Genomic DNA, 14,304 nt, shown 5'->3' on the forward strand with positions numbered 1-14,304 from the left:
CCAGCCTCAGGCTCGCCGGGACCGCGATTCACGTTCGGCTTGGTGTGTGCGGCTGTGGACGCGTTTCCTGCCGTGGCCTTGAGGCCATGGGCCCGACCCAGACTCGTTGCCTGCCTTCCCTCCCATGGATGGGATCACAGAGCAGCTGCACTTGGGTTCTGAGTCCCCAAGCGGAGCAGGGAGCCACAAGGGAGTGGGACCATGCATGTCCTGCGCTGAACACGTGTGGCCAGGCTCAAGTCACAGGGCCGTGGACCTGGGCCTCGCCCTCTGTCCAACAGCAATGACCAGTAGACTTTCGGACCATAAGCCGCCCTCCTGCCTCCCGCCGCCACTCCCTCGGATCGCAGGCTGAGGTCTGCACTCCGTCCTTTAAGAGACCCCAAGTCAGTGTCTTGATTAAGCCTGGCTGTTGCTTTGACACCCCTCCCTCCCTCTTTCTCTGTGAATAGCCCGCCCTCTTCAGGTCCAGAGACTTGTCAGTCTCTGCTTCGAGACCCCCAGGGCTTCCGGGCCCACTTAGAGTAAACCCAGGCTCCTCCCTGTGGCTGGGCCACGCCTGCCCCTCACGCCCTCGTCCCCAGTCCTGGTACTGACTCCAGCCCCACCACGGCAGCTGCCCCAGGGCCCTGCTCTTGTGCTGGCTGCCAGCACACTGTCCCCTCGGCCTCCTCCACCCCAACCCAGCCCATCCTGCCCCTAAGCTGCTCCGCCTCCGGCCTCTGCCGTCCACCACGCCGTGCCCAGCTCCGCGTCCTTCGAAGCAAGTTCAGGGATCACGGTCGACGCGCAAGGCTCCTGCCCAGTGCCAGAGCAGCACCGGCACCGGCAGGTGCTCAGTAGATGTGCCAGAGGGCGAGCGAGTGGGTGCTGGCTGAGCAGCGCGTGCCCGGCGGGGAGGGCCAGGGGCCGCTGACCCCGCCACCCAGGCTCTCCCTGCCTGCTGGTCAGTCAGCACTCTTTTCACTCTGGCCCAAGGACGCGCGGGCGGAATGGGCAGGGGCCTGTGCCTTAAAGCAGTGGCGTCGCCCCGTCCCGTTCTCCTTTGCGTTCGCAGCACACAGGTTCAGGGGACAGTGGGAGCCACGCTCGGAGTCCTGCGCCCTCCCTGCTGAGGTCAGTGCTCAGTGGGCCTCTGGCCAAGGGGTCGAGTTTGCTCAAACACAGACCCTGGGCCGGCTGAGCCTGGCTGCCCGAGGAGGGGACGGCCCTGACTCAGCGGGCGCTGCTCCAGGTGGGGATCCCAGGCTGCCTGCGCGCGCAGGGAGCCAGTGCGGGGGTCGACTGGCGATGTCTGCCGGGGCCACGCATCTGGGCAGTGGGGGGCAGCTCGCACCGACGCCCAGAGAGCTCACCTGCCGTGACACTGTTGTCCCTCTTCAAAGTCTCGCCCTCGTTCTTCAGGGACGTGATTTCTGAGTTCCGCTCAGACAGCGTCCGGCACAGCATCTGGTTGTAGCCCTTCTGAAGGGCACTGATCTGCAGAGGAGGCGGCACACGGTCAGAGGGTGCGGCCCGGTCGGGGAGAGGGGAGGGCGTTCCTGCAGGGACCGCGGCCGACACATAACCTGATCTTGTCTTGGTGCCCAAGAAGGGGGCCCAGGCCGGCTGCCGCTAGGGAGGCTGCCTCCTGAACGTGGGTTCCTGTGCCCTTTGGGCTCTCAGCCCCTAAGTAGGGCTGCCTGTTCCCCTCAGCAGGGGTGGGTTGTGAAGTCAATTTCTTCCGGGGACAAGTGGGTGGGAGACAGGCAGATGGAAAGAGTGACCTTGGAGGTTGGGATCCCAACACCCAGACTGAAGCCCTCGGCCCCGGCTAGAGCTTGGGTTTGGATTTGGATTTCGTCTGCCTGCAAGCCCTGCTCAGGCCGGACCCCGCACATTCTGCTGCTGCCCCAGCTTCCTGGGCTGCCCTCACATTGGCCAACCTCGTGGGGTGGTTCTGAACCCAAGCAAGTCTTTTTTTGGGGGGTGGGTGCTGGGGATTGAACCCAGGGCCTTGTGCATGCGAGGCAAGTCCTCTACCAACTAAGCTATATCCCCAACCCCAAGCAATTTTTTATTTTAAGGAATAAGTAGAGGACAAACTCAGGTTAACAAACACATTAAACCAACCCACATGGGAAGAAGAAATGAAAACTGTACACCTTGCTGGAGTCAAAGAGAACAATCAGAAGAGACTTTCCAATGGAAGTTAGTTCCCCTAGACACTGGGCGCCCTCTCCGGGACCCCTCCCAGGCCGTGGGCGCTCTCCTTGCTTGCTTCTGATAACTCTGCTACTGGATTCTCACCCTCTGTCATCTGCGTCCCTCATTCTTTGGGTGTGTGGGACAAGAACCCTTCAGGGCTCACATGACCCTGTTACAGCAACTCGGTTCCGTCTCATGGACACTCTAGAGCTCACGAGGCCCCTCAGCAGGGCCTCCTGGAGGACGCCCCTCCTCTCCCGTTCTCCAAGTGAGGGGGACGTGAGGGATGGGGACGCTTGCCCCACGCTCACAGCCCCTCAGGCGGGTTCTGGCTCACAGGGCTTTCTGTCTTCTCCCTGCCTCTAGGACCCAGCATTAGCAGCTGGGGACCTGAAGGCACAGTTGGGCTCAGGGGCCAAGCGGCCACCTTCACGTCATGATGAGGCCACTTTCGGGCTGCACATAGGTAGGGTGGACACTGAATCCTGGCCGGCTTTCTCCTTCTGTAAATGCCGCGATGGTCCCGATCTCACGGGATTGTCCAAAGCACGGAAATAAGTTCGTAGGTGTGAGAGGCTCCCCGCTCGCCCAGAGTGACTCCTGCTTAGCTGTGATCCCTCCAGGCGCCTTTGGCTTCAGCCTCCTGGCCTGTCTTGGGGAGGAAGGTGGATGGGTATTGTCTTGCGTGCATTTGTAAACCCTGTCTAGACTCAGACAGCAGGGTGACTGCTGTTGCCGGGAAATGTAAGAGCCCTGCTAATCATCACGTGGTGCTACAGTGGTGCGACAGGCCTGGCTTACAAAGGCTCCGGTAATGCGGGCGAGGGTGTGCTGCGCCTGGCCACCAGATGGCGCGCACAGTCCTCATTCTCGGCTTCCTCCGGGAAGCTGGAGACCAGCAGTCTGACAGGTCACATGGATCATTTCTGCACCATGGTGGTTTAGATCTATGACTCTTGGAAAGCTGCACTTTCTTTTTCTCTGGGCATCTGAGACCCTGGAGAAGGGGTGTCCACCAGGAGAGGGAGAATGGCAGCTTAGTTCTCCACGCTCCCCAGGATACACTTTAGCATGAAACAATCTCTCTCTTCCTGTTCTCTGTGAGGGAAGTGCAATTTTCCCATAAAAGATACTTGGAATTTAAAAACAGAAGTGCTTCTAGTTCTTAGCTTGGCTCCTTTGTGTGCGGGATTCTGGAGGCACCCTGCAGAGAGGAGCTCACAGATGGGATGGGAAAGGAAGGAAGTCCCTTAAAAAGCTCAGTGCTGTCTGGCAGATATGATATTTCAATTTAAGTAGTAGAGCTGTCAGATTTCAGATCGCAGGAAAACTCCAAAGAGCTTTCCGACCTCTTCATTACTTCGATTACCAAAATAAATATTGTCTACAATTGGCAGAAATCCCAAGATGTTGATGCCCTGTTATGCTGCATAATACAATGGACATAGGGAGTCCACAGTGCTGGGAAGAGCAGTTGCTTTGAGGTGACAATCTGCCTGCTGAATTGCCCAGGTGGCTCAGACCATGGGGAGGCATTTTCTCGTGATATTGTAGCAGCCAGAAGGCCTTTGAGAGCAAATCACTATGCACATGCTTCCGGGGGGCTGGAGAGAATACGTAAGTAACCAGAATAATAGATCATAATCAGAATAATAGATCAACCTGCCACGTGGGCTATGCTTCTGGCTGAATGTTCTGCTGGCAGTAGAATATTTAAGAGCTTAAAACGTGAAGAGAAAAACTCCATTTGGATTCAAACCAACTGTATCCTCTCGTTCAGAGGCGCCTGTTATAAAGCATTTTCTTTTGGGCCTGAGTAATGATCAGGGTGGAGGGAGGGGGCAGGAGTGTGATAAATCAGAGTGATTATTTCTAGATAATTCTTTGGTGGAGTTTTATAGGTCTGACTAGTCACTTTCAACAGCACTCCCAACGTGACCTGCTGATGGAGACTCAAAGACAGTGAGAATCAGTCATCCCGTCCACGTGCCTGGACAAGGCTTTGCTCAGGAAAGCTCTGAATGGGAGACGTACTGCGAGTATGTTTCTCCATCCGGCCTGCAAGCGGGCTCCCTCCAAGAGAAGCCGCTCAGAGATGAGGCCGCCACGTCTCCAGGTAGCTATCTGCAGCGGCCGTTCCTACGGCACCTGCTGCTTTCGTTACTATTTTAAGCAACAGAGCCAGGGCTGGGCTGCAGCTCAGTGGCAGAGCGCTTGCCTGGCATGTGAGGCACTGGGCTCGATCCTCAGCACCACATAAAAATAAACAAACAAAACAAAGGCATGCTGTTCATCGACAGCTACGAAAAAAGGTAAAAATAAATAAATGAATATTTTTTTAAAAAACCCAACACTTCCATGTTTAAAAAAAAAAATAAAAAGATCCAAAAGAGAGTCATTCATTTATTGAATACTAGACCATATATTTGTTTACTTGTTTATTCTGTTTCCTTCACCGGAACGTGTGTTCCTCGGCTTTAAGTCCCAGAGGGAGGCTTAGTTCTGCTCAGTTTCAGAAGCTCCAGTGCACGGTCAGTTGGCCCTGGCTCTTTGGGCCCGTGGTGAGGTGGCTACCAGGGTGGCCACAGGTGGGGGAGCAAGCTGCTCACCTTTCAGTGGCCAGGAAGTGGAGAAAGAGGAAGGGGCCACGGTCTCAACCTCCCCTTCAAGGGTCCCCAGTGACCTAACTGCCTCCCGCCAGGCCACCACCTACGGGTTGGACCACCTCCCTGCAGCACCACAGGCTGGCGACGGAGCCTTCCACACATAGGCCTTGGGGACTGTCCAGGTCTAAACTGTCGCAGAGCGTAGCTGGGGCAAGGTGGAGATCACGAGGCCCTTGTTCCTGCTGGCTTCCCAGAGCCCAGGAGACGGCAGCGACTGCTTACTTAGATGAGAATGGATGTGTGGACACCTGTCTGCAGGAGAGGCACTCCAGCCCCAGCGGTGCCTGGATCCTGCGTTTTTCTGATGCTGATAAATCTTAAATTGAGAGACGAACAATGACAACTAATAATAAAATAGAACAACTATGATGATAGGCTCCTATAAAGTTATGTAAAACTTAAGTAGAGCGTATTTCTGGAACTTTCCCTTAGTGCTTTCTGCCCTTGGTTGACCATGGGTCACTGACACGGGGGCCCGGGCTGTTGTAATTAGTCCCGGGCTTGAGGGGCTTCAGGCCCAGTAGCGAGGCCCACTTCACCGTGTCTGGCCACGTCCATGCCTGGCTGGGACTGCGGCCCTGGAGCGGGGAGTAGAAGGAGGGCCCAGGTGCGTCTGCCGGGGAGCAGCACATGCCCTGGGGCCGAGGTTCGAGGGCCTGATGAATTCATCAACGTGGTTGGGATACAATTTCTGTGCAAAATCAATGGCCAGTATTTCCTTTAATTTTCTGATGGACATTTATTTTATTCCTTTATAAATCTCAGTGGTGCCGAGATTTGAACCCAGTGCCTCGCACATGCTAGGCAAGCGCTCGACCCCTGAGCCACAACCCCAGCCCAATGGTCAATATTTTTTAAAAAGGAATTTGGATCAAGTTTGCACAGGAAGGAACACACCAGGTAAGTGCAGACATTCCAGGTGGCAAAGTTTCCATTGCTGGACTTCCCCGTGGGTGAGCCAATGACGGCCTTGAGGGCTGTGTCTGGAAGGGAGGGGCTCCTGCTCCCCCTTAGCTAACTGCCTGCAGGTCTTTTCCCCTGGGGCTGGGTAGGGTGAGAGGCAGTCACTAAGTCACTGCCACCTTTAACCTGCTGTGCAAGCTCTAGGCAGTTCCTGCGCGTCTCTGGGCCTGCCACAGTCTCCTCATCTGTATAATGGATGAGTCACGGGTTTAAATAAGCCACGTGCCTAAGCCCTTGCACATAGGTGGTGCTTAATACGTGCTGTATCGTTCTTACCACACTGGGAGGCTGCTGAGCCCCTGCTCCCTGTGGATTTCAGCCCCTTACCTCCAGGCAGCACGGAGCAGCCCTCTCCAGCTCCCTGGGCACCCCTCCCCGCTGTGCTCCCGGGACTCTAGCCAGCCTGGGCACTGTCAGCCTGCGGTGTGACTCTAGGGCTCTGACCGGCCTGTCCCGAGACCTACCTGCTGCTTCAAGCTCTGGATCTCCTTCTGCTTGTCGTCCATGCCTTCCTCCAGGCCCTCGGCCTTCTGCGCTGTCCCCCTGTCCCCCTGCCGGCAGGCGGTAATCTCCAACAGCCTCTGGCTGAGCTCGGCCACTTCGTTCTGCAGGTTCGCGATCACGGCGTCTTTGTATTTGGATTCGATTTCGAAATCGGCGAGTCGGCTGATCTCTCTGCCCAGCATCAGGATGATCTCATCCTGGGCAGAGAGTAGATGGGACGCTTACTGGGTGCGGGTCTGGGTGCAAAGCTGAGCCCATTTTAAAAATAAGGAGAAAGATGGGGCATCGGACAGGGTTCGGGCGGGCGGGGGCGGGAGGAAGGGCAGCGGCGTCGCCTGGGCGGTCCCTGTCCCTTGGCAGCTTCAGAGACGAGGTTCGGTTAAAATCACGCACCTGTGCACACCCGTCTATAATGGGTGCTCACACCGCACAGGTCCTGGGACTTTGCCTTTGCTCTGAAATCATACTTTCCCACTGAGAACAACCAGACCGCTTGGGAACTTCTGGGGCTAGACAGTCAGTTTACACTTTTTGGAATCAACTCACCAGGTGCGGTCTGACACCCTGGGGATCTCAGAAAGGTAATTAGGAAAATGTCATTCTGTTCACATTCTGTTCAACTGAAGGAGGGACTTTTTTTTTTTTTTTCTTTTTGGTACTGGGATTGAGCCTGAGGGTGCTTTACCACTGAGCCACATCCCCAGCCCTTTATTATTATTATTTTTTTATTTTGAGCCAGGGTCTTGCAAAGTTCCTTGGGGCCTCACTAAGTTGCTGAGGCTGGCCTTGATCTTGCCATCCGCCTGCTCCAGCCTCTGGAGGTGCTGGGATTTCAGGCGTGTGCCATGAGCCCAGCATGAGGATTAGTTTTTAATTTAAAAATAATACATTCTGAAATCTTTTTTTCTCCTCTTCTCTCGTCTGTGCTTCCTGCCTCTTTTGGTTATTCACAGGAAAATTTATTCCAAGTAACTGAGTCAGAAAAGGAAACGAGAGGAACAGCGATGTATTTGTGTGGATTTGTATAAATGGTAGACTGGAAAAAATTGCTGGCAGACGTCACCCCAGGTGTAACTGAGCCCGTCTTCCATTTCTCCCAAGGAAAAGGCATTGTGGCTGAAGAATTTGTTAGGTTTCAAAAAAAAAAAGGGTAAAAAAAGATCCCCCCAAACTTCTCCACCAGAAGTCATCAATAAAAAGCCAGGAAGACTGAAAAACAAAACAAAACAAAAGCCCATTATCTTTTCACACACAGCTGTGGGACTTTGAGGCGTTACTTCAAAGGGGTCCCTTTCCTGCCGACCACCTCCCAGAGTCGGCAGCAGGTAAACCTGCAGACGCCAGGCCAGCCCCTGGCCCGTGGAGCCTGGGTGAGCCCATGGACCCCAGCTCCCCGGCCTGGGGCGGGGGGGCTGCTTTCTCCTTTTCTTCACCACGGAGCTCCATCTGCAGCCCTTTTTTACATTTTATTTTGAGACAGGACCTCGCTAAGTTGCTTAGGGCCTTGCTAAGTTGCTGAGGCTGCTTTTGAACTTGAATCCTCCTGCCTCGGCCTCGGAGCTGCTGGGATTGCAGGCCTGCACCACCGCGCCCAGCATCATTAAGCAAGTCCTGCAGACTGTGAGTCTGTCCGCCTCCGTGGTCCCTGAGGCCACTGTGCTAGGAAGCAGCCCAGGGTGAAAAGCCATGCACGGAGAGAGGCTTGCCACCAAGCTGAGGCCCAGGGCCCTGGAACGCGGCCCCTGGAGGCCATCACTCTGCCATCCCACCGGTTGGCGGCCACTGAGTGGGAGGCAAGAGGGGCCACCCGAGGATCTTCCCCTGGGGTTGTGGGAATGGTTCTCTGCTGCCTAAAGGCACCAGGTTTGGGGCTGGCTGGCTGCACAGCCGTGCGTAGGTGACAGCGTGGCCAGGTAGGCTCTTTGTGTCCCTGCGGCATTTTGCAATCTGGTCTGGTGACAGGTGCTCCAGGAGCACCCTCTACCTACAGCTGCTGGTCCTGGGCCCGTCTCCTGTGGGCAACGAGGCCCCAGCTGGTTCTGCTTCCTGCAGGCTCAGACTGCTCAGGTCCAGGCCCTGATCTTTAAGGAAAGCCAGACATTGCCGGGTTGTTTCCTAGGGCTGACTTTCAAGGTGTGGCTCGGTGGGAGAGACTGGCCTGGACTCACCTTCCCAGGTTCCTATCGTCCTGTTCTGTTCCTGTTTCAGTCTCTACACCTTCTCATTCTTTGACAAGTCTCTCTTTGGCTCAGTTTTCTCTGACCTACGCTATCACTTCCTCCTTCTAGGAGGTCCCTGAGCAGTTACTGTGTGAGAGTTACAAGTGCCAGCTTAGAAGTTAGCCAGACCTGGGTCTGAGCCCTAGTTCTGCCCCTTGCACTGTGCAAGCTTGGGCAAGTTACTTAACATCTCTGAGCTTCAATTTCCTCATCAGCAAAGGGAAGGTGATAAAATCTATCTCGAAGACAGCAAAGATTAAGTGAACCAATGAATGTCAAGTATACAGTAGGTGCTTAATAAACAGTAGCTGTGGATGTTGTTATTTGGGATATAACTTTTGGTTAAATAAGAGGTGGTTTTGTAGACACCAGAAAAAGGGCACTTCTTGGTCACAGAGGAGAAGGAGAGGTGGCAAGTCCCCCTGCAGGCCCCTGGCTGCTGTAGCTCCACCCTTCCCTGGGACCCTTCACCTTGTCCTGCGGGACCATGTCCGGCTCCATGTAAATCTCCGCGGGAGGCACGGCTCCAGGAATCCCCTCTGGTATGGAGCACTCAGGCATGTCCATGGACCCCGTCCACACTGAGGCAGGAGACGGACAGAGAGCACAAAAGACCAGGAGTGTTTGACCCAGAGTCTGCGCTCCTGACCTTATGCAATCACCTTACTGAAGCGGGAAGACCTTCAAGACATAGCATCGAATGTAGAAAAGCGGGTTACCTACGTGTTAGGTTCAGGTGATCCCATTACCAGGAGGAAAATACGAAAATCAGGATAATGTTTTAGAAACCATTCTGTGTGCTTTCCGTTCTCGGTGTTCTGCGCCCGGCCCTCCATGGGCTCTTGCCATTAAGAGCTGGCCTTGGCCCGGAAGGCCGTACGGCCGCGAAGGAGAAGGGCGAATGCCACTTAGGGAGCCTCGCGGGGGCAACTTTGCCACCAGGGATGTTGGACAATGCTGGAGACGGTTCTGATTCACAATGTGGGGGTGCAGACCCCCAGCAAAGACTCACAAGCGTCAGCGGTGCCGGGGCTGGGAAACCTTGACCCACCGCAGAAATCCCTGGCCTCGGGATTAAAACAAAACCAAACAAAAACCTAAAGCAAGGCAGAAATCTAAAAGGAAACAATTTTATTCAAGAGCCCAGCTGTGCGAAGGGGTGGGTGGGCGCCCTCTGTCCAGAGCCGGCCTGGAGGACTGGAGCGCGGAGCAGAGGCCAGACCTGAAGAGCGGGCTCCCAGGCCACCAGGAGGTGACAGCCCTTCCCTGCAGCAGGGGAACGAGGTGGCAGTTGGAACAGACGCCACGGTGCCCCACCCCACGACACCCCTGGGGGAGCTGTGGAGGGGAAGCCCCAACCTCCTGCCCTTCCCGGAAAGGTCAAGTTCAACACGGCCCTGGAGAAACAGGTGCAGAATCCACCGATTCATGACGGATTCTTGACGGATTAGAAAAAGAAATAGCCAGTGTCGTCAATGAGAGGATGGGGCAAAACGAGGTGCAGTCATGTAACGGAACATTCCTCAGCCATGAGAAGGGGCACTGTGATCCGCTCAACCAACGGACGCATCTCAGAAACGCCATGCCCACCCAGGAGAGCCCCCGCCAGAGAACAGGGCCTGCGCCCCCCTCCCTGAGATTCCAGGGGGGACTCTGGTCCATGGGAGAAGAGGACTCAGGGAGAGCGGCCACCCTGGGGTGGGGCTGGGAATCAGCCGGGAAGGGACCGAGGGGACTTTCTGGGGTGTGGTCACGTTCTGTACCTTGACTGGGGTTGGTGTAGACAATTGTCACTGTGGGCACTCGAGGTCTGCGTGTCCTTGCCAGTGGCCAGTCTCAAGACAGCCCCCTCCATTCTTGCCCCTGCCGTTCACCTGGGGCCTGTCCGTGGTTTGGCTGTCCATGCAGGAACGTCCGGAGGTGCAGTGGTTGGCTCCTGAGAGCCGTAACCCTGCCCGTCCATCCTAGTTTGCCTGGGCTGACTGGGTGGCTTCTGGAGGCAGGTGGGCGGGTCACCAGGGTGTGCCCTGGAAGGGCTGTTCTTCCCGCGGCCCCTTCCTGCCTCTCTCCCTGCGTCCTGACCCTGCCGTGAGCTGAGCAGCTTCCTCTGCGAGACATCTCTTCGTGATGTGCTGCCTCACTTGGGCCCAGAGCAATGGAGTCGACCATTTATGAACTGAGACCTCTGAAATCGTGAGCCGCAGACAAGCTTTTCCTCCTCTGAGTCGTTCCTGTCAGGTGCTTTGGTCACAGCGATGTGACTCTGGCTAACACCACACCTTTGCATAGTCCTCATCGATATCGGATGGAGCTGCCCTGGACGGCAGGGACGAAGCACCACCACCTGGGGGCTCGGCAGCGAGGTCATTTCCCGGCAGTTCTAGAGGCTGCAAGTCCAAGATGGGACTGGCTTCTCCTGGCCTCTGTCCCGGCTTGCCGATGGCTGCCTCCTCGCTGCGTCCTGACGTGGCACGGGCATCCCGGTGTCTCCAGTCTGCTCCTCTTAGGAGAACAACAGTCAGGTTGGGCCAGAACTCACCGAATGGCCTCGTTTCCACAGCGAGGCATCACCCCCAACATGGGCGCACCCTGTGGTCCTGGGCTGGCCCCGACGTGGGAACTGTGAGGGAATGCCGCGCAGCCCGCAGCGGGTTGTCTCTGTCACGTGGGGTACGGCAGAGAAGATGGAGCTCGGCTCCTGAGGCTGGATCAGAAGGGGCTCTGCCATCTGGGACCACCATTCTGGAGGAAGCCAGAGGCCATTTGTGAAGAGAGTTCAGCAGCCTGTGACCAGGCCCCTGTGGCCAGGCCCCTGGAGAGGTCCCCCGAAGAACTACTGACGCCTCCTACCAAAAGCCGTGTGAGGGGACCTCGCAGCCCTCGTCCAGCCTCAGAGGACTCAGCCCTGGTTGACAGCTGGTGGCACCTCGTGAGAGGCTCCAGAATCATCTGAGCCTCTGTAAACTCCTGGCCCAGAAAAGAGCGTGGACGCTGAGCGGTTGCTGCTCCAGATCTGTAAGTCTGGGGCCATCGGTTCCATGGCCACGGACAGCCAATAGGACAGGGTGCAGGGTGCTGACTTCATAAAACCCTAAAAAGCACCGTGGCTCTGGGACCCGACAGTGGCCAGAAGCCAAAGGGCTTTGGGGAAGAGTCCCAGTGGACTCCTAAGGAGCCTCCAGAGTCTGTTAGTGGAAGCCCGTGGCCCTCGAGGAGACGGTAAGGAAGGAGCCTGAAGACCAGTGAGGAAATGCTTCTGGGCTCCCGGGTCCTGGGGTGCCCGGAAGTCTCCTAACGTGGTGACTGGAAATGGACACGCATCCAGTGAGTGGCACGGTTCCGCCAAAGAGATGTGCGGGTGGAAGACTGAAAGGCGCCAGCTGGTTACTTCCCGCCACTTACAGTGAAATGTGAGGGGAGCGGGATTGGCCAGAAGAAGGCCAATAAATGAAGAGAGCCAGCCGTGATGGCCAGGAAGTCCCCGCTTCTCCAGGTGGCAAATGAAGTTTAGAAACAGGTAAACTCCAGGTAAAGGTGAAATCAAAACACCAGCAGGAAAGCACGGGCTGAAGACGAAGCCAAGGGCGTGAGCGTGATGTCCTTCTTTAGGAACACAGAGAGACCAGGAGAGGGTCCCAGAGGACCGCTCAGTCCCAGCACAGAGCCTCCAAGCAGCCGAGGGTGCAGGCTCTCCGCAGCCTCAGTGGAAGCCCAAGGTAGACGTCTTGGTTTTTTTGTGTTGCTGTAACAAAACACCTGAGGCTTGGTAACTTACAAAGAGATTTATGTGGCTTGTGCTTCTGGTGGTTGGTGGGTCCCAGCAGCACGGTGCTGGCATCCTGGGGAAGTCCTCGCGCTGCATCAGTCCACGGCGGAGGGTGGAAGGAGCTCCCTGCCGGAGGGGCTCGTGTGTGAGCAGGGATGTGAGATCTGGGGGAGGGCAGACTCCATCTCCTCTAACAACCCCTGCTCATGGGAAAGATCCTCTCCAAAAGATTCACACGCATCTCTTCTGACACTGAAGCCCCCGTGACCTTCCACTAGGCCCCACCTCAAAGGTTCTACCACTGCGACACCGCCACCCTGGGGACCAAGCTTCCAGCCAGGAACCTCTGGGTACACTCTGCATCCTGACCCAGCGGTAGAGGAGACAAGTGGAGGAAAGGAGCGGGCGTGGCTGCTGCCCGATACCCAGGCGGGATGACTCAGGGCTGCGCTAAGGCCCAGAGGGCAGAGCCAAGAGCCACAGGCCGCCATCTCTGGCCCGGTGAGGGACGGCGTCCCAGTCAAGGAACTCCCAACGTTTTCCTGCATTTTGAAACCGCTGTGAACAGTGGCTGCCGTGCTTCCTGTTTCTGCCCCTTTTGCCCAGGCAGTGTCCCCAGCAGGCGTCACGTCTCTGTCCCACCCTGTGTGTTGGGTGTGTGGGGACAGATTACCTGTCCCTTTCGTTGACAGGTCTTCAGCTGGTCAGCAGCTGCACCAAAGAGCCGGACCTGAGCCACACCCAGCGGGCCCTCTGACCTGGACCGGATCAGGAAGACAAGAGGACAGCTGATGCTGTCAGGGGATGGGACTTTGGTGGCCTCAGGAGCGGGTGAGAGGGGAGGAATCGAGGAGGACCAGAAGGAAGACAGAGGGCGCTGGCCTCCAAGACGGTCGCCTATGATTCTTGTCTCCTGGTCTCAGGTCCGCGCGGTCCACTGGAGAGAGCTGGCCTGCGCAGCCACTGGGTACCGCAGACAGGACGGAGGGACACCTGGCCCTGCTCTTCACAGACACCGCGCTTTCCCTGGGAGCCGCTGCTCCCTCAAGGCACTCCGGCGCTCTCTGGAGGTCCTGAGTGAAGGACTGAGGCCTGTCGACGCGAGGGCGCCATCTTGGGGGCCGGCCTCCCCTCCCGGTCAAGCCTTCAGGTGACCACAGCCCGGCCAGCATCTGGACTGCCACCTCCGGAGAGACCCCATCACAGCTACCTGGCTAAGTGCCCCCCAAATTCCTGGCCCACAGAAACTGTATCATACGTGGGGTTTTGTTTATTGTTTGTTTTGGGTGCTGTGTTTGGGATGATCTGTTACACAATCACTGCTCACAGTCGACACTGTGTTAATTTTACATCGAAAGACAACACGTGTTGCACTCTGGTTAAGAGTGAACGTGCCGAGGTGTTTGGGGACGACCAGATGTGTGCCATTTGTTTTGGAGGGCATCACAGAACAAGACTGATCAGTGAGTGGACAGAAGGACGGACAGGTACAAAAGGAACAGGGAGCCCGTGCTCCGTGGCGAGGGGGAGGGGCTCTGTGAGATTCTTTTTACTTTGCTGCTGTTTGAACATTTTCGTGTCAAAATGTTGGGGAACGGCTGCTACTTTCTTAACTCGGGCTTCGGAGATGATGACGAAACGATGTCGGCTGCAGAAACCCTTTCACCTCTGGAACATCCCACAGGAGAACGGCTGTCCGCGGTGGAGGAAGGTAACTGGGTCTTGGCAAGACCAGGGAGGAGACGAGGCTCCCAGAGGCCTGGAGACGCTCAGGGTCTGTGGCTGGGCCAGAGAGGACAGAGGCGGACCTGGACTCGGGGGCTGTTCAGACCTAGCGGACAGCGACGGAGAGTCTCCTCCCCAGGCGCCCCAGCCTTCGGCGGGCGGGGTGAGGGAGGAAGTCCTGAGGCTGTGCGTGTCCCCAGTCCCCAGGGCCTGAGCGGAGGCGGCCGAGATACCTGGCCTTCGATTTGACGAAAAGCATTAAACCCGACTAGCC

General features: G+C 56.6%; 1 protein-coding gene across 5 annotated transcripts in view; it reads right to left on the minus strand.

The window, feature by feature from the left end:
- The window catches only part of Fhad1 (forkhead associated phosphopeptide binding domain 1), a 112,462-nt gene that overhangs the window by 63,502 nt on the left and 34,656 nt on the right, over nucleotides 1–14,304 (minus strand). For all 5 annotated transcript variants that reach the window (XM_047528089.1, XM_047528081.1, XM_047528095.1 and 2 more), the window contains exons 5-7: nucleotides 9,011–9,120; nucleotides 6,281–6,517; nucleotides 1,356–1,479 (exon numbers count right to left, since the gene is read on the minus strand). In XM_047528089.1, the coding sequence (XP_047384045.1) occupies nucleotides 1,356–1,479; nucleotides 6,281–6,517; nucleotides 9,011–9,120 (471 nt within the window). The remainder of the gene's footprint in view (nucleotides 1–1,355; nucleotides 1,480–6,280; nucleotides 6,518–9,010; nucleotides 9,121–14,304) is intronic.

Source organism: Sciurus carolinensis, chromosome 1 (genome assembly GCF_902686445.1).
Source record: "Sciurus carolinensis chromosome 1, mSciCar1.2, whole genome shotgun sequence".
NCBI lineage: Eukaryota > Metazoa > Chordata > Mammalia > Rodentia > Sciuridae > Sciurus > Sciurus carolinensis.